This window comes from Cynocephalus volans, chromosome 1, assembly GCF_027409185.1.
Source record: "Cynocephalus volans isolate mCynVol1 chromosome 1, mCynVol1.pri, whole genome shotgun sequence".
Lineage (NCBI taxonomy): Eukaryota > Metazoa > Chordata > Mammalia > Dermoptera > Cynocephalidae > Cynocephalus > Cynocephalus volans.
In genome coordinates, this window is record NC_084460.1 from 42,714,797 (window position 1) to 42,735,093 (window position 20,297).

General features: G+C 48.3%; 1 protein-coding gene across 1 annotated transcript in view; it reads right to left on the minus strand.

The window, feature by feature from the left end:
* Window positions 1-20,297, minus strand: part of SULF2 (sulfatase 2) — a 90,707-nt gene that overhangs the window by 16,195 nt on the left and 54,215 nt on the right. The window contains exons 4-8 of the mRNA XM_063091715.1: window positions 12,139-12,308; window positions 6,656-6,806; window positions 5,384-5,559; window positions 1,791-1,919; window positions 202-258 (exon numbers count right to left, since the gene is read on the minus strand). Of these exons, the coding sequence (XP_062947785.1) occupies window positions 202-258; window positions 1,791-1,919; window positions 5,384-5,559; window positions 6,656-6,806; window positions 12,139-12,308 (683 nt within the window). The remainder of the gene's footprint in view (window positions 1-201; window positions 259-1,790; window positions 1,920-5,383; window positions 5,560-6,655; window positions 6,807-12,138; window positions 12,309-20,297) is intronic.

Consider the following 20,297-nt stretch of genomic DNA (forward strand, 5'->3'; position numbering starts at 1 on the left):
TGTCTCAGAGGATTTGGGATTGGGGCAGCTTCTAAGTCACTGTTGGGAGGTGTAATAATAGCACTGTTCTGCCCCTGGCAGGGAGATCTTTACTACCCCGAATGCAGGTGGGGCTGCGGGAGCTTCCTGGACAGGGGTGCCTGGGTGCTGCTTAGCTCAAAGGCCATGGGGGGGGGGGTTCTCCCAGGACCCTGCACTCACCCTCTCTCCACCAGGAAGGAGTCCCGCCAGACCCTCATCTTCCTTTTCAAGTGAAACCTGGAAGAAAAGCACATCTCCAGCTTCTCATCCATGTGGGGGCCGTTCTCACCCATTCTCCCAGGAGCAGGGATGGTGCCCAGAGCCAGCCTTGTCCCCAGTCCTAACCACATGGGTCTAAGAGGGGGGTCTCCAAGAGTCAGGAGCTGGGTTTCTCAAGCCCCCCATCCCAACCCAGAACTGCGGGGGCCTGGACGGCAGTCGTGGTGAGTGGCCTGGTTGGGCACCGGAAAGGCTCCACCACCCTCCTAAACAGAGCATTCCCCACAGACTTAGCTCTGAAGGCACACGGGGCAGAAATGACCAAGGTCAAGGTCACTCTAAGTCACATGCTCAGTGCCTCCCAGGAAGTCCCACAATCCCCTCAATGCTGGAAGAGATGGCACTCTCTTCAGTTCAGCCCCAGCTGCATGGTTGTCCTGACTTCAGGTTAGTTACATTGTGTTTTGGGGGATGTTTTCTCTGATCCTTTATAGTTGGGTTTGTGTAATTTGAGTGTTGTGCATTTCGTGAAGTGTCACTCTATCATTTCCCTGTCCTAGGCTGAGAGAGGAAACTTCCACCCTGCAGTTGACTCCCAGGTGTCCTGGCTCCCAAGCCAGTGTCCCATCTCTAAACCCGTCCATTCCAAATGCTTATAGCCCACCCAGCCTCAGAGACCAGGGCAGGAGGGTGAGGGGAGGCAGTCCCCTCTACAGGGCAGCCAGAAGTGGACAGACGATGCCTATCAGGGCTGGAGGCCACTGAGGAGGGGTTCAGCTGCAGGAAGCGCAGGCCGGGGAGGGGCGAAACAGCACCTTGGGGCCAGGAACACGGTGGGTAGTTACTGCGCTGGCCACCAGATGTCGCTACGGCCACACTAGTGGCTGCGTCCCCTTCTTTCCTGTCCCTGCCCTGACTCAACCCTCCTTCCACCTGCCTATTTTTTGCTCCCCACCACTGTTCCCTTTTCTGCCTCCCAGGACACTTAGGAATGTGTTCCTGTCACACCATCTGGCATTAAAGCCATGCAGTGTGGTGAGTCAGAGTCTGAATTCCTGGAGTCACGCCCACACTTGCTCTGAGACCTGGACAAGTCACTTAACCTCTCTGGGATCCAAATTCCGAACTGGTAAAATGGGGATAATAATAACGTCTACCTCACTGGGTTACTGTGAGGACCACAGTGATACGATACCCTGCAAAGTACTTAGAACAAGAATTAATGCTAGTACACAATAAATGCTCAATTAATGCAAACTTCTAAGATTACTGCTATTGGTATTGTTATTATTTCAAGCTTTAAATAATTTTAACTCTGAGAGGATCCTCAGCTGGTCACTTAACTACATTCCAGATGGGAAGATGGAATCTTAGAGAAGGGACTGTACTTCTCTGCCACAGCAGTTAAGTGGTTGGGATGGGGGGTCCTGAGAAACCCAGCTCCTGACTCTTGGAGACCCCCCTCTTAGACCCATGTGGTTAGGCCCTAAGTTTTTGAAGGTAGGGGAGTCACATCCCTCCCCCTGGACCCCACCTTGCGCCCTCCTCACCGATTCACCGGCCGCTCCGTGTCCAGCAGCTTGAGGATAGATTTCCCATCCATATCCGTGGGGATGTCCAGGCCTGCGATGTCCAGGATGGTGGGGGCCAGGTCGATGTTGAGGACAATGTGGGGATTCCTGGGAGAGGCAGGGAGAATGGGCACTAAGCCACCTGGGCAGTGGATGGGGGCAGCTGGAGGGATACAGGTCACCAGGGGCTGATGCCTGAAGGTCATGTCACCCTCTGGCACCTCAACGCTCAAGAGCTACTCTCTGCGGCCAAATGCAGCCAGACCCCATCCTCCGCTCAGACCCTTCCTTCTGTACCTGCAGACATGCCACGGAGTGCTGGCTGACAGCCCCACCCTTCCTCCCCCTCCACCTCTGCTTCTGCTGCGAATGCCCCCCTGCCCCCACTACCTCTAAGGGTAGTGGAGCAAGGGCCACCACCTCTAAGAGCCACCCCAAACCCTGAACCTTCCTGGACTTTTCCCCTGGACCTCTGAGGCAAACACTGGCTCCCTTGCTGTTGGCCCGAGGGCCTTTGCCTGCTGTCTCCAGAGATCAGTGTGGCATCATCCCTCACCCCTTTGGTTCTCTGCTCAACTATTACTAAGGAGGTCAGTGACAGGCTCCAAGTGGCCCCCTGGATTTCAACCCCCTGGTGATCACACTCTGGTGTGATCCCCACACTCGAGAGTGGCCAAGTCTGGACTCACTGCCAACCAATGGAACATGGTGAAGGTGACAGACAGGCTGTCACTCCCTTGGTTATATTATGTGATATTCAACTCTGCCTTGCTAGCAGTCCTATCTGTCTCTTTTCTCCCCTTGCTGGCTTTGAAGAAGCTGCCACAGGTCCACCAAGCAAAGGTGCCTGTGAATAGTCTGGGAGGCAGGTGTGTGTTTTCAAGTCCTCTACTTGCACTTGAGCAACACTGTGAGTGGGAAGTGGGCACTTCCCCAGTTGAGCCTCCACTGAGACTGCAGCCCTGGCCAGCACCTTGATTTCAGCTTAAGCTGAGGACCCTGTGAAGCTGGGCCCTGACTTCGGACCCAGAGACATGTGTTTCAAGCTACTGACTCTGTGGCAATTTGTTGTGCCGCATAAATACCTGATCCAAGTCCCTTCATGAGGACCCTATTTAGAATGGCACCCTCCCGCACTCCCAACTCCTCCTTTGTCTTTCTCCTGAAGCCCTGACACCCTGCCATATACTATCTATTTTACTTATTTATCTGGTTTGTTGTCTGTTGCCCAGTTAGAATCACAGCTGCAGGAAGGCCAACACTTTTGCTCATTTCTGTATCTGCAGCACTTATACACTTAGAACACACTGTAGGTACCCAATAAATGTTAGCTAACTGAATCACCATACACCTGCCACTTCTCCTGTCTCCTCTCTCTACTTGGTGGTGTCCCCAGTGTAGTGGTAAGTGACACTAGGGATGTGCCCAGCACGGACGATGGACACATTCTCCATCCAGGTAATTTGGCGTCTCCCCCTGCCCTGCCTCTGGTTCCCTGAAAACAAGTGGCAAGTCCTGGGTCCCAGGGTTTCAGTCATCCTTGACTCTTTCCCTCTCCCTAGCCCAGCACCTTGTGAACATCGAACAGGTAGCTAAGCATGCTGGTGGGTTGGGGGATGGGGGGTGGTGAGGCTGGGAAAGGTTGCTGGACGGAGCTGGGCTGTCCACGGTCCTACTTCTCCAGGCTGGATGGGAGGGACGATGACTCTTTTCCCAGCCAGCATCCACGCCTTGCTCTGTGGCAACAGCTTCTATTTCTGGAGGAACCTGCCCCATTCAGATTCCTCTACCTGATGTACTCAGCCTGGTCACTCAAGGTTTTCTCTCACCCCTGGCCACTGTGATTGGTTCAAGGATGGACCCATGGCCCAAGCCAGGTCAGTGAGACCAGCCTCGGAGCTTCTGTTCAAACCACTGTTAGGTTTTCTAAGCTGGATGGCTGAAAGTCATCTTTCCTAAGCTGAAAGTCTGGAGCTGTTGACCCTGCCACCAGGAGAGAGAAGTCTGCCTGCCAGTGAAGCCAATTCTGAGGAAGCAGGGCTGAGATGGAAAACGAGAGCTTCCTGGTGGCATCGCAGGACTGCTGGATCCAGCCATACCTGAAGTGAGATCTATCCTCACACTCTGCAGTTACTTTAGATACTGCATTCATTCCTTTTATCTTATTTGCCTCATCTGGATTGAAGGTCATTTCTATTTGCAACCACAGGGGTCCTGGTTGACAGATATACTATGTGTCTTCAGTCCCAGGCCTGACATTAGCACACTTTCTCTTGTTCTTGCGGGGTGTGGGTTTGGGTCCTATGAACCAGATCACAGACTCCCAGACTGACCAAACCCACAGTGTTGTGTTTGTAGAGCCCTTAGTAGGTCAAACTCTGTTCACAGGGGCAGGTCAAGGTTTCTGAGAGGCATGTGGTGTGGTGGATGGGAACAGAGACTTCTGGCTTCAAATATTCCTCTTACCCTTACTTGCTGTGTGAATTCAGGCAACATAACCTCCCTGTGCCTCAGTGTCCTTAGGTATAAAATGGGTAATAACAGCATCTATCTCATAGGTGGTTTTGATGTTTAAATGAATTTTATGGCTATAAAGTGCTCAGACCATGGCCTAAGAATAAGAGCTAAATAAGCACGAGCTATTATTAATATAGCTATTAATCACGTGGGGATTAGTGTGTAATCATGTGGGGACTCCGATGTCCAGAGACAGGGAGTGATTTGTTGAGGTCAACAGAAGCATCACTCTCTCTGGCCTTGCCTCCTGGAATTTTGACCAAACGTCCAAGGCAGTGGGAACATGTCAGTCTGCAATTCCGTACCCCACTGTCAATGCCTTTTCAGGAGGAATTCTGCAGCAAGTGCATCAGTGCCTGCATCGTCTGGGTGTGATGGAAGTCAGAGCAAACGACAGTCTCAATAGCAATGTATCTGCCTTTCAAAAAGGCACTTGAGCTGGCCTCCACAATATCCCATCTGATCCAAGGCAGTTGCTGCTATGATTGCTGGCCTTTCTACACTCTCCCCTGCCCAGACGTAGCATTTCTGCTACCAGAATGTGTCATCTCAAAGGTTAACCCAAGGAGAATGGCTGGCCGAGGGCTGCGGCGCATGTGGTGCTGAGGAAGGATGGGAGGGAGGCTGTTTCCCTCTGTGCCGCCGCCAGGAGCTGGCTCAGCTGATCTCAGCTGATAAGTGGCTGCTGACCAAGGGCCAGGTGCCTCCCTGACAACCACCGGTTCCAGGGACTGCGTAGCCCAGAACAGAAATCTGAGCGCTGCTGGCTCGCACCCGCCGACAATGCACGCACACAGCCCCTGGACGTCCCAGCCCACAGCCCCGTTCTCACAGGTGCTAGCCGCTGCTGGCCTCTGCTTCCCCAGCACAGGGGTGTAAAATGTGTCAGAATCCACCCCGGGTGACACCATTGCTGTTTCAGTTGGCACTGAGGTTCACCTGCCAAAATTGTGTGTGGCACAGGGTGTGGCTCAGGCCTGGGCTGCAGGGTTGAGGCACCCAGCTGAGCCTGGAGACCTCCCTGGGACCCGTCGGGGAGGGGGCGACGCACTTACAGAGAGCCAGCCTCCACGTTGGGGCCCCTCACGTAAAACGGGACCCTGATGTCGAACTCGTACGGCATGGACTTCCCTTTCACCAGGCCAAACTGGCCGATGTGGTAGCCGTGGTCAGCGGTGTACACGATGTAGGTGTTTTCCAGCTCGCCCGTCTCCACCAGCATGTTGTAAATCTGAAACACAGGCGAGGGGGTGAGGCCAGAGGGGACCGTGTGACCTGCCTGCCTGACCCAGGGGTGATGAGGTGCTGGAGATCTCAGGCCCCCCTCCTTCAGGTCTTTGCTCAGCTGCCCGTCACCTCTCAGTGTGGCCCCTGGGACTGCCTGTCCCATTTGTAACTGCAGCCTCCCCCACTCCTGTTACTTCCTGCCACCCTCTCCCCTCTACTGGTCTTCACAGCACACCTCGCCTTCTCTCTTTCCCTTATTTGTGGATTGTCTGTCCCCCTGCATTGGAATGTAGGTTTCATCAGAGCAGGGATGTTTGTCATTTTGTCCCCTGTCCTCTCTATCCCAGGTACACTGGCACTCAATAAATGCTGTCAAATGAATGAAGGATGGAAGGAAGGTGGCCTGTGGCCAGAGTTTGTGACCTAGAACACTGCTGTCCAACAGGACTCTGTGGCCTGCACTGTCCCCATGGCAGCTACCAGCTTCATGGAACCACTGAGCAGGCGGAACATGGCTGGTGTGGACCAAGGTACTGGATTTTAAGTTTTATTGTATTTTAATTAATTTAAATGTAAACAGCCATGGATAAATCCAACGTGTGTTACTATATCCATGCATTGGAATATTATTCAGTCACAAAAATGAATGAAGTGCTGACACGTGCTCCTCCACGGGGAACCCTGACAACACGTGCTAAGAGAAAGAAGTCAGTTGTGAAAGGCCACATACTTGATGATTTCATTGTTGTGAAATGTCCAGAATACCAAATCCACAGAGACAAGAAAAAGATTACTAGTTGCCCAGGGCTGGGGGGTGGGGGGATTTGGAGGGAGGGATTTGGATTTGGATTTGGGGGATTTGGATTTGGCGACCATAGTAGGCAGCACAGATCTTGAATTTAAATTTCATAAAGGCAGAGGTGGTCTGGATTGCTCAGAGCTGGTTACCCAGGCCTGGATCAGTGCCTTTTCTCTCCGCCTTCAGGTTCCATTCCTCTCCAGTGGGACCCTTGAGGGCAGGAAGGTTTCAGCCCTGGCCTGGCTGTGCAGTCAGAGCCATGTCCGGGAGGATGTGTGTGCAGGTGGCAGAGGACACCTACCGTCTCCATGGAGTCATCCACGGACATGAGGGTCTGCAGGCGCTTCCGCTGCAGCATGTTGGTGAATTCCATGTGGATGGGCTTCATGGGGCCCGTGTAGCGCATGATCCAGTGCTTGTCCGGGTTGGGTGCGTAGTTGTAGCTCGGTGTGCTGGCGGGCAAACACATGCGGGCGGTCAGCCCCCGCCAGACATGCTGCCCCATGCGTGTCCGCAGCCCGGGGCGAAACCTGCTCCACTTGGGGGGAAGTGGACACTGCCGTATCAGGGGCTCTGCTAAACATTATTTCGGCATTTCTCCACGTGTGACGTGTGCCTAGGAGATGCCTGCAGGAGGCACAGCATTAAATGACCCAGAGCCACCAAGTGAGAAGGGCAGTCACACTCCCTTTCCCGCTCTCTCAGGCCAAAGTCCCAGTTTGGTGCTAGTCTTTCTTTAACACCCCTCTGGAATTGCTCATCTCCCTTAAAGAGGCTCCAGTCCAGAGCCTTCAGCAGGCACCAGCACCCAGCTCTATCTTGTTTTTGTTTTTCTTTTTTGGTGGCTGACTGTTATGGGGATCTGAACCCTTGACCTTGGTGTTGTAACACTGTGCTCTAACCAGCTGACTAACTGGCCAGTCCCTATTCTAACTGAATAGGACTGCTCTGTGTGCACTGTATTTATTTTTCAGTTACCACTGGTAGATAGCAAGTGACAGTTATTGTGGTTAAGGCAAGACTATAGAATACCCTTTTGCAACAGATTTGGTTTTAAAAAAAGGAAATTGATTTAAAAATTAAGAAAGTGATAGTTAAGCATAGATGGCCAAAATTGTGCAGATGGCCCGCAAATGTGCACATTTAGGATGCACTGCATTCTTTAATTTAGTTGTCACAATTATTCTTCCAGTTTTGGCTCAATCTCCCATCTAAGTTTAAATCCCATTAAAGAGGAAACGGAGGGTCAGAGAAGATTGGGGACCTGGCCACGGTCTCACTGGGTGAGTGGTGGAGCCACAGAGCTCTATGACTTCTGCTGTGGGATCCACTGTGATTACTAATGATAAATGAACAGGTAAGTGATATTAGCTACTGAGCAGTGATCCCGTGCTTGGCCCGGTTCCAAGGGCTCACCTTATATCGTCTCATTTAATACAACAGTCCTAGGAGGTGGAGCTATTCTTACTTTCCTTGGGTGAAAAATGAGAAAACTGAGGCTCAGGGAGGAGAACTATCTTGCCAAAGGCAGAACTGGGATTCAAACTCCAGCAGCTGACGAGGCCAGCCACATCACATGCCACCTCATCATAAATGCCTCCTGGGCACATGGGGTCTGCCTGGGGTCCCGATAGGTGCTTGTGCAAAACTCTGACCAAGACACTCCTGCTGGAGGATTCATCAGTGAAAACACACTGTGGTTAATTCAGTGCACAGCCTCAGGAAGTCACCCTATCTCAAACCAAGAGCATTTCCTGTCACCTCAGCTTATGCCAGACCCCAAGATCTGAGTCACTGAAAACCCCACCACCATGTGGGGTATCCTGGGTGGGCTACACCATGGATAGATAGTAAGCACTTGGTTTAACACTCCACAGAATGTGGGCGTCCTTCAAACTGCATCAGATGATATTCGATGGCGAGGTTCCCCTCAAATCTACCCCAATCCCAGTCAAAGCTGAAAATAAAGGCTGAGTCTCCACTGTTTGAAGACAAAAGGCTTTTCAGAATGGGGTTAAAGGGGCAAGGGGTTGCGGGGGTGGGGGAGGGTGGAACAGGCCATGTCAGAGAGGGGCAAAACTCTCTTTCTGGTCGCCTGCCACAGTAGGAACTTGGTGGCAGCTTGAATATCAAAATGGTCTCAGGGTAGAAATAAGGACACTGTGGCTTTCAGTAGCCTGACAGTTACGGAGACCGTTGCTATGTAGAGTGGGAGGTGAGTCTCGGCTCCGAGACTCCTTCTGGACACTGCTTTCAAATGGCTGAGCTGCAGCCTCCTGCCGCTAAATCCATCCAGGGCCCACGCTTCCTTTGATTAGGGAAAACGCTGCTCTCTCCGGTGGGCCGGCTTTGCCAGTCTTAGGGCCTGACCCGCTTGTAGAACATTCCCATGAACAAGCCCACTTCCCCCTCTCCTGAGGAATTGAAAGAGGGTAGCTGGGGGCAGCAGTCTACGAACAGAGGCTCTCCGAGCAGTGCTGCGATGCAGGGTGACTGTTCTCGCAGGCCCAAAGGCCCGGATTCCAGATGCGATTATTAGCAATCATCTCTGAACCTATTAGAAGTTCGTGAAGGATGAGTTTGTCAAGAGTCTGGGGCAGGACAACTTCTGCAGCCCTTTCTCAGAGAGACCTCTTTTGGAGAAGGACATTGGGGCCAGAGGATGCAGGGCCAGATCCTGCTTGGGGCCGAGGTGGGCTGGCTGATCACTTGTGCCAGGCCAGGCTCCCCCTGGAAGGGTGTCGGCATTTTCCCATGAACTCAGTGCCTGTGGAACAAAGATTTTGAAACCCTCCCCTCCTCAAGCATCTGAGGAATGTCTGGTGTGCTCACAAAAGGGCCTGGAGAACATCCCCTTTCCCTTCCGTGGGGGGAACGGGGGTGGGGGGAGGGTAGCTGGGCCATCACGTGTGTCTGCAGGCCATCAGCAGGGCCATGACACCCATCACCCCAAGGCTGTCAACTGTGGCCCGGCTCCTAGGGGGTTAGAAAAGGAGAGACTTCTGAACCCACAATCAGATGCCACACTTTGAAAGGAAGCTCTGGGGCTGATGGGTGTTTTTGTGTCTGTGTGTATTTGTGTGTCTGTGTTTCTTTGTGTGTGTGTGTGTATCTGTCTGTGAGTACCTGTGTGTATGTTTGTGTTTATATGTGTTTGTGTCTGCATGTGTGTATATATCTGCATGTACATGTGTGTCTGTGTGGGTCTGCGTGTGTGTGTTTGTATATATCTGTGTGTACGTGTGTGTGTCTCTGTGTGTGTGTGTGTGGAGTGGGGAGGGTGAATGGGGCCCTGGGTTGGTGGAGTGGGCGGATGGGAGATGGCACCAGCATCAGGCAGCCACGGTGGGAACCCACCAGGCCTGCCCGTAGAACAGGGTACAAGGTGGGCCTGCTGGAGACGAAGAGTTCTCACAGGAGACTCCCAGTGGAAAGATCCAGCACTCTGACTGTACGTGCATGACTCTGGCCCCTCTTCACCTCTCCTGGACTGTCATAATTAAACATTCCAGCTGCAGAACTTTTTTTTTTTTCTTGGTTTTGTTTTTGAAATGATTATACCCCAGAGATAAGAGAGCCTTTCAAACACACCCCTAATAAGGCGAAAGGGGATTCTCTGGATAAGTAATCTCAGGCATTGCTCATTTTCAATTTCTGTGATTTTCATTTCAAAGGGAAAATAAACGAGCAGGCAATGTCAAACAATTTCATCAGGAAACTCCAGAGCTGAAACTGCAGGGCTGCTGGGGTGAAGTCGCGCCTCTTTTAAAGGAGATGGTGTGGAAACAAAGTGAGCTCCCCCTGCCCTCACAGAGGAGCTGTCAGCAGGGGTATGGTGGGGTGGAGGGCTGGGGGTGGCTGGCCTCCTGGGGTGTCAAGGAGTGGGTTTGGAGGGGGAGCCAGGCGTCCGATGGGCAATACTGGCATCTTGGGGTGAGGGCGGCTGCAGACCCTGGAATGCAGTTCCTCAACTGTCAAATCCTCCCCAAAGACCAGGGGATCGAAAGGTTAACTTGCTGCCCTTATCCTCTCTGAGCCACTTCGAAGAGTAATTACAGCAAGCGATGATGACGAGGGCAATCTATTCTGATTGTAATGAAAATTAAACACCCTGAATATTCAGGCAGACTCCAAATTGCCCTGTCCTTGTAGCCCTGGAATGTCATAGCAAGGGCTGCTGAGTACCCTGCTGAGCAGGAGGTGGTCTGAGGCAGAGAAAAGCAGAACTTTCCAGAAAGATTTACCAGCCAGCTGGATAGAGGACTGAAGGGATGCGCAGAGATAGGAAGTGTGAGTGGGGGCTGAATTTGAATCCTGGTTCTGCCATTTGGCAGCCAGGTGACCTCAGGTAAGTTACTTCATCTCTCTGTGCCTCAGTTTCCTGATCTGCAAAATGGAAATACCAAGTGTGATAGGCAGCTTCCAATATGGCCCTCAATGATCCCCACTTCCTAGTCTTCACACTCCCGTGTAGTCCCTCCCACACTGCAGGACTGGTCTATGTGGCAGATAGAATATGGCAGAGTGATGGTGTGTTACTTCCAAGATAAGGTTATAAAAAACTGTGGCTTCCATCTTGGCCTTGCTTCCTCTCTGATCATTTGCTCTGGAGGAAGGCAGCTACCATGTTGTGAGGACATTCAAGCAGCCCTATTGCTATGGTTTGAATGTCCCCCCAGAACCCACTGAAGTTTGATCCCCACTGTAATAGTGTCAAGAGGGTGGGAAATCAGATTATGGTATTTGAAAGGTGAGGCCTTTAAGAGATGATTGGTTCATGAAGACTATATCCTCATGAATGGATTAATCCATTCATGGATTAATGGGTTGATGGTTTAATGGGTTATCAGGGGGCTTTATAAGGAGAGAAAAAAGCATGTGGAAATGCTCTTGCTCAGCCCTATGTGATACCCTTTGTCACCCCAGGACTCTGTATAGAGTCCCCACCAAGAGGAAGGCCCTCACCAGATGCACCCTTTGACCCTTGGACTTCCCAGCCTCCAAAACTGTAAGAAATAAATTTCATTTGCTTATAAATTACCCAGTTTCAGGTATTCTGTTATAAGCAAGAGAAAATGGACGAATACACCAGTGGAGTGGCCTATGCAGTGAGGACCAGCCATGTGAGTGAGCCCACCAAGCCTCAGATGACTGCAGCCCCAGCTGACACCTTGATTGAAACCTTGGGAGACCCTTAGCCAGAACCTCAGACAAGCCACTCCCAGATTCCTGATTCACAGACACTGTGAAATAATACGTGTTTGCTGTTTTAAGCTGCAAAATTTTGGGGTAATTTGTTATGCAGCAATAGATAACTGATACACCAAGGATCACTGTGAGTATTCAGAGATTTGATGCACTGTAAAGGGCTTAGCATAGAGCTTGCCACATAGTCAATAGCTCAATAAATGTTGACAATAAATGTAGTCTGGTGAAACTATAAACCCCTTCTCAGAAGAATGTTTTTAAATGTATGAAATAAAATACACAGGATTACAAAGGAAACCTATTATTTGCAGTTCCATCCACAGACCTCTTGGTGGGATGACCTGGATCCCAAGTTAAAAACCTCTGTCTCCTGCTTTGGTTTGTTAGTCAGGCTGGCTAGATTTGTATCCCAGTTTCACCATAGACAAGCAGTGTGTTCTTCTTGAGTTCTTTAAACCAGGAGGATTAGAGAGAAGGCACGGCTATGCCATTGTTGTTACATTACTGTTACTACAGCCTGACCCTCCCACCTTCATGCTAATCCGGGGCTCTGCCAGGCAAGGTGCTGAGGCTTACATGTGCTGGGATGCATTGGGGAAGAGGCGTGAGTATTGAGGGGCTGAGTCCTCAGGGCCGTGGGGGGCTGCATGGCTGATGACCATTAGGACCGGCCTGTGTGGGTACATCTTCTTGGACGTGCGGAAGAAGCTCACACTGTCATTGGTGATGAGGTCTGTGAGGTAATCCTGGAGGGTGGGGAGAGACAGGAGAACGGGTGAGGAGCTGTGCATTTTTACTGAGTGCCCACTATGTGCCAGGCACTGTGCTAGGCATTGGGGACACAGCAGTGAACAAAAGAGACAATCCCTGCCCTTGTGGAGCTCACAGTCTAGGGGACAGACAGACAATAAACCAGCAAATAAAATATGCAGAACATCAAATGGTGCTAAGCTCAAAGGAGAAAAAGAAAGAAGAGTAAGAGGTTAGCAAGGACAAGGGAAAAATTGTAATTTATCATTCATTCATGATAGATATTAAAAGAGTAAAAGGTAATACTATTGAACTGTTGTGTGTTTACTTTTACTAGCTAATTTAATTCTTATATAACCATAGAGAGTAGGTATGATGACAATCTTTATATTCAAGAACAGAAAATTAAGGCACAGAGAAGTTATGTGAATTGCCCAATGTCACACAGTTGATAAATGTTGAAGCCAGGACTCCTGAGTCTTGGTTCCTAAGTCTAAAGTCTTTTCAGGCATCTTGAGATACTGTCGTGCAGGGTAGGTATGTTTCTGTGTTCCTGGAGTGGCTATGCTGGGGGCAGGAGCAGAAAAACATGTAAATAAAGAACCAAGATAGTTACAATATGTGACAATGAAGGAAATAAGACCAGGAGGTGTAACAATGAGTAACTGGGAACTGGGGGTGGGGGGGTGGGAATATACTTTAGCTGGGACAGTCAGGGAGGACCTCTCTGAGATGACATTTAAGTTGAGACTTGAATGATGAGAAGGAGCTGGGCATGGGAAAATCCACATCACTGGATTTCAATCTCAGTTCCTTGGTGAGCTTTACTGATGCCTGAGCCCACCCCCAGAGATTCTGATTTGATTGGCCTATGGTTCAGCCCAGGTATTGCACTTTTTAAAAGCTCCCCAGGGGATTCCAATGTGCAGTCAGGATTGAGAATCCCTGATCTAAAGGAAGAGTTTCAGGCAGAGGAAACAGCAAATGCAAGGGCTCTGAAGCAGAAATGAGATTGCCACGTGTTCTAGGAGCAGAAAAGAGAGCAGGATGGCAACTGGCTCCTTGGAAAGAGGATAAAATGTCAGCAGGCAAAATATGAAGATGATATAAGGAGTAGCACAAACAAAGGCATGCAGTGATATCTCTAGAAAAATGAGGGAGCTGGCTTACATATTGGGCAGGAGGAGAGAAGAATTGGAGGAAAAGTAAATGGCCAGAAACTGGGGGCTTTAAAAGCTCAGCTAAGAAGTTGAGATTTTCCTAAGCCTTTTTTTTTTTTTGGCAGCTGTCTAGTATGGGGATCTGAACCCATGACCTTGATGTTATAAGCCTGCACTCTAACCAACTGAGCTAAGTGGCCAGCCCATAAACTCTTCTTGAACTTATAAATCTTTAGTTGCTAATCTCTCTTGAAGGTAATGAGTTCTTGAAATTTACCCTCTGCTTTCTGGAAAGCAGCTTTGCCTAAAACTATCACTTTCAAAAAGAGATATTATTTTAGAAAAATAAAGGTAAAGGGGCTACAGCTTGCACCCTGAAGCATAAAACATATGTACATACTATGGTATATTCATACATCTACAGACATACTCCTTCAGGTATACTCATCAACTATATGAGGGTATTTCAAAAAGTTCATGGAGAAACAGAGTTAAAAGGTAACACGAACTTTTCCATGAACTTTTTCAAGACCCCTAGTATCTATACGCACAAGGACAGTCACTGCAGTATTGTTTATAAAGCAAAAACATACTATAGTGACCAACAGTAGTAGGTGATTAACTTACATTGCTTTCATACTGTACAATGCTGTGCAGACATTAAAAAGGCAGCAGATATAGAAAGTTGTCTAAGACAAACTGTTAAGGAAAACAACAAGCTACAGAGTCAAACCAAAGAAGATTCTATTTTTCTATTTTTTATTTTTGGGTGAAGGGAGGAGGCAGGGTGAAGAGAAGCCAAACCCCTAACCTCATATATTTTTGAGCATCAAGGGGAAAATCTAGAAGGATAGATATCCAAGTGCTAATTGAGGACTGGGAAAAGGAGACAAAAGGGAGGAAAGTCACTTGCTGCTTTATAGACTTTTCCTTGAATACTTTTTAGAGATTAATTTTTGGAAGTAAGGAAGGTTTTATAAGGGGACTCTGTAGAACCTATTACATAAAAATAATATTATATATCACATAAATAAAAAAGCTGCTTTTATAGTCATGGAACACGAAATAAAGGTATTAGAAAAGTCCTTAAAATGACAAAGGTAACTAACAGTGGATCTAAAAATGGTGCAAAGCTTTCTTGGAGGAAAAGGGATCCAGTCAATGCCTCAAGGGGATGAGTCAGGAAATGGCAGTGAGAATGTGGTGGGTCCACTAATTGAAACTTGCTGCCTCTGGCCAGAGGGGCAGAAGGTAAAAAGAACTGTTGCTCTTCAAAATCAACCAATCTTCACTATTTGATCCAACTGTGATTAAACATTTTTCTTATAAAGCTACCATTACCCTTCATTCCCAGGAGAGGACATACAATAGGATTATACAGCATTGAAAAAGAATACAATAGAGCTACATGGATCAACACAGATCAAACGAAGACACATCTTACGATGAATACATCTTACACTGGTATACTGGGTGAAAAGAGCAGATTGTGTAAGGATATGTATGATACAACATCATTTATACAAAGTTGAAGAACACACACAACAACATTATACACTGTTTGACATAGCTGCCTATGGAAAAAAAAAAAAAATGAAAGCACGTGTGAAAACGGTAAGCACCAGACTCAGGGTACTGGTAACTTCCAGGGGAGGGGAGGGGAGAATGGGATTTGGGAAGGGTAACCCAGCAGCTCCTAGAGACTCTGGGATGTTTTATGTTTGGAGGTGTGTGTGGGGGATTATGTTCTCCTCAAGGCTGGGCCAGTGGGTTTAAAGTGCTTATAGCTGTTAAACCCTTACTGCAGTGCCCGCACACAGTCGACTCTCCACAAGAGTCAGCTAATAATGAAGACTGTCTTGGCAGATTTTCTGCACATCTAAGAGCTACCCATCCTTATCAGTCCTCCTCAAAGGCCACTCCTTGTAGTGGGTTAGAAATCTTGATTCTCCTTTGATCTTAGAATAGGATTTTTAAGTAATGCATGAATGAGCCAAAAGGCTCTTGAGTAGGGGACAAAAGTCCACAGATAAGTTTAGCAAAAGCCATCTAATCAATTTTAATCACTGTTTCGGGATGGGATTGTGTACTTTGACTGTTTTAGGTTGCTGGTTTGATTCTGGCTTGAATGACTATTGACTTTTTAACCTACTGATTGTTCTTAAGATATGTTAAGGAAACTGCTTGAATGCTATTTAAATATACTAAGGAAATTGCTGTAGGAAGTATGTGGAAAAGAAAATGTTTACTAAGGACAAGCTGTTTGTTGGTGAATTAACCTAGCTTTTTACAAATTACATTCTGGAATGTCACATTGTTAATTTACTTCTGTTACTAGTTTTACACCTCCTATTTTTATGTCCTTCTTTGATGATTGAATCAACTAATTTTTCTTGTGAAACTTCCTTGTCTTGTCAATAAAAAGAAAGGCTGATTTTGGGAGGCCAATGCCTTATCCATTAGGCCACCAGGGCGAGAAAGGCTGATTTTGGATTGGGGCTGCTGCTCCCCTGATGGGTGGCAGTCCCTCCAGGCCTCATTGATGGTACTTTGAGTGAATTCTTTCTTTCTCTTTTTTCTGTCTTGGTTACACAGAGAAAAGTGTAACAACTCCTTTGCTAAGTCTTCCTGCTAGCTCCATGGGATGTCTGCAATGACGTGACACTCACACCTGTGGCCCACCCACCCATCCCTCAATGTGAATTGGGTGGGACAAAACTACTCTGACTCTACCCGTGGGCAATTAGCTCCCGGCTGGCCCATGAGCACCAGCCATCCCTCTGGCCACAGCTTGAATCAAGTCCAGGCGTGAGGGTAAAAGACAGGGGGCCTGGACAGGTGGTGGGGGTGGTGTCCCGGGACGTCCAGGGAGACAGGCAGGACACAGCGATTGACTGGAGGTGCATGATAGGGGGCAGGTGGCCCTCACCCCCACTGGTGTCTGGCGTGGGCAGTTGGGAGAAGGGTACAAAGACGGGGCCCAGGAGAACGAGAACACCGAGGGCAGGGGAAATGCCCAGTTCAGAGCTGGATAAGCTTAGTTTGCGGCATCAGGGGTGAGCCAGGAGGAAGGGCTTAGGGCCTCCAGGTGTGTCTTCTAGAACCACGTGCCTGCACAGGTGGCGGTGGTGCCACGTTTGGGGACTTGGTTCTCATCCAGGTGTAGATGCTGGAGTTGGCCAGGCAAGGGGCGCTGAGTGGACATCTCTTGTAAGCATCTCCCAGCCTTGGGGGCTTCCCTGTGGGCATCCCTGATCTCCATCAACTAAGGGCAATGCCCCTGAGGAGACTGCTGGGCATTGACTCTGGGCAAAAGCATGTTTTCCTCAAGGAGTCAACAGTCCACGAGAGGCAGGGCCTGAGGGCAGCCATGTGCAATCCGCGCATGTGCAGCCCAGGGGCGGAGCCTCACGACCCACGCATGCGTGGGCAACGTTAAGGTGTGGGCCACAGTGGGGCCCTCCCACCTCCTTCCTCCAACTAGGCCCTTGCCAACTGCTTTAGTTGCAGAAATGGTTATTTATGCATTCACTTAGGGAGTATTTGTGGGTGCCTGTTCCCAGGGGAGCTAGGCACCCTGTTGAGGGCAGGGGATGTGCCCACGGGTCCTTGTCCTCATGGCGCACAGTCTTGTGCAGGACATGGAGAAGCTTTCCCGTAGAGATGGATGAGAACGAAGCAGGGGAATGGGGCAGGGAGGGGAGGTTTTTGCTCACTTATGATCCCTCTGGCTGCTGGGGGTTGGAGAGATGGAAGAGCTGTGTCCAGGGAGCCGCCCAGGAGTTGCCACACATTTGCCCCATGGAAACCCGTTTCCCTAGTTTGAACTTGGGTGAGATAAGTCAATTCACCCCAAATCTCACAGCACATCTCCCCAAATCTCCTGGTTTTCAGGGCTAGTTCAATTTTCAGCTTGGGGAGCCTCAGCTGAGCACCACTGGGTAAATTGTCTGGCCTGGATTCCAATAGCTTTGCTCCCCCAAACTAGTTTGAGGGGTGGAGGGGGGAGGGGACGTTGCCCCTGCCCCAGACAGAGGGCAGCCCCCAAACCCACCACTTGATAATTTCCTCGCTTGGCAAGTCAGTCTTGAATAATGGAGGGTCTCCCTTTCCTGAGTGTGGACCTCCCCGGGCAGCAGATTTTTCTAACTCATTCCAAATGTGATGCTGATCCCTTATCCTGGGGGGTTCTACAGCAGTATATGTTTACAGAGAGATTCACATCCCTTCAAGGAGCAATAATATTTCATTAAGAGGGCTCTGGAGTCAACTGGGTTTGAACCCCAGCTTTATCACCTGTTCACTGTGTGCTCTTGGGACCACTTTTAGACACCCAGACTTTCTGCACCTAAAAATGGGCCTAATTAACAGTCTCTTCTGCAGGTGGTGGCGTAAGTACTTGATTAGAACTTACTAAGAGAGTAAAGCACTTAATAAGAGCCTGGCACCCAGAAAGCCCATAATGAACTCAGGCTCTTGTTGTTATCATACATTAGCTCTACTGACTTTCATAGCACCTTTGAGAAATGGACATAATATCCATTTTACAGATGGGGAAACTGAGGTCACAAAGCTAATAAGCAACGCATCTACAGCTAGGGCCGAGTCCTTTGAATTTTTTGTCTGGTTCACCCCCCCCATGAACAAAATTATTATTATTTTAAAAATTTATTTATTGATATTATTTTTTTACATTCTAAAATGCTGTGGAAAAGTTGAGGGGCGGGGGAGAGGAGAAGAGGGAAGGAAATAGGGTGGGAGAAGGAGGAAGGAGGGGGCATGGTACCCTCTCATTCTTGCAGGGAAGACCAGACGGCTTCCAGTGGCCACTCGGTTGTTGCTGGGCTGGATGCAGATGTCACGGGGTGTGGCTGAAGCCCTCAGTCCCCGACTGCCCTGGCTCAGGAGCCCAGAGTGCACAAACAAAATTATTAATGAGAGGGAGTATCTGGTGGTTTAGAGCAGGTATAAACAAACTTTTCATGTAAAGAGGCCAGATAGTGAATATTTTAGGATCTGCAGGCCGTACGTCTCAGTTGCAACTACTCATCACTGTCTCTGTAGCCTGAGAGCAGCCATTGGGTACATGAATGGGTAGGTATGTCTATGCTCCAGTAAAGCTTTAAATGTGGACACTAAAATTTTAACTTCATTTATTTTTCACATGTCATGAAAATTACTTTTTATAGCATATCTACCCTCTTAACAAAATTTTAAGTGTACAGTACAGTATTGTTAACTATTAGCACAATGTATAGCAGGTCTCTAGAACCTTTTCATTTTGTATAACTGGAACTTTATACCTGTTGAATAGCAACTTCCTGTCTCACCCTACACTGGGCCCATTCTCCTTTCTGCTTCTATGGGTTTGACTGCTCTAGACACTTCCTATAAGTGAAATCATGCAGTATTTGTCCTTCTGTGCCTGACTTATTTCATTTAGCATAATGTCCTCAAGGTACATTCACAGTGTTGCATATGATAGGATTTCCTTCTTTTTAAAGGCTGAATAACATTCCATTGTATGAATAACACATGAAAATTATTCTTTGCTTGATTTTTTTTTTAACTTGTTGAAAATGTAAAAACCATTCTTAGCTCAAGGGCTATACAAAGACTTGCAGGCTGCACAGGGCCCACAGGCGCAGTTTAGAGCATGGACTTTGAAGGTGGATGGGCTGGGTTCGAATCCTGACTTCACCACTTACTAGCTGTGTGGCCTGGTTAAGTTACTTAGCCTCTTAGTGCCTCAGTTTTCTCATCTCTTGGTTGAGAATAGTAACAGATATACCTCACAAGCTGTGGTGAGCAATGCATGGTAGAATGACTCAAACAGTATCTGGTACATAGAATGTCTAAATGAGTGTTGGTCATTATTCCTCACAAACCACACGTCTGCATTTTCCTTGTGAAAACTGAAATAGCATAAACAACATGGAAGTCCCCTTTGATTACCCCTCCTTCCCCACTCCCAACCTTGGCCCCTTTTGTCCCCTACTGACATGTATATTATAGTATTGCTTTCTGCATCTTTTTACATTAATTGCATCATTCATTCACTCATCCAACAAATACAGCAGTGAACAAAGCAAATGAACAGTCCTGCCTTCTTGGGACTTGTATTTATTTATTTATTTATTTATTCATGATTTGTATTCATCTTTCAAGTTTTTCTTTTTTTTTTTTTAATTTTATTTTGTCGATATACATTGTGGTTGATTATTGTTGCCCCTTACCAAAACCTCCCTCCCTCCTCCCTCTCCTTCCTCCCCCCCAACAATGTCCTTTCTGTTTGCTTGTCATATCAACTTCAAGTAATTGTGGTTGTTATATCTTCTTCCCCCCTGCCCCGGATTTTTTTGTGTGTGTGAATTTATATATTAATTTTTAGCTCCCACCAATAAGTGAGAACATGTGGTATTTCTCTTTCTGTGCCTGACTCGTTTCACTTAATATAATTCTCTCAAGGTCCATCCATGTTGTTGCAAATGGCAGTATTTCATTTGTTTTTATAGCTGAGTAGTATTCCATTGTGTAGATGTACCACATTTTCCGTATCCACTCATCCAATGATGGACATTTCGGCTGGTTCCAACTCTTGGCTATTGTAAAGAGTGCTGCAATGAACACTGGGGAACAGGTATACCTTCGACTTGATGATTTCCATTCCTCTGGGTATATTCCCAGCAGTGGGATAGCTGGGTCATATGGCAGATCTATCTGCAATTGTTTGAGGAACCTCCATACCATTTTCCATAGAGGTTGCACCATTTTGCAGTCCCACCAACAATGTATGAGAGTTCCTTTTTCTCCGCAACCTCGCCA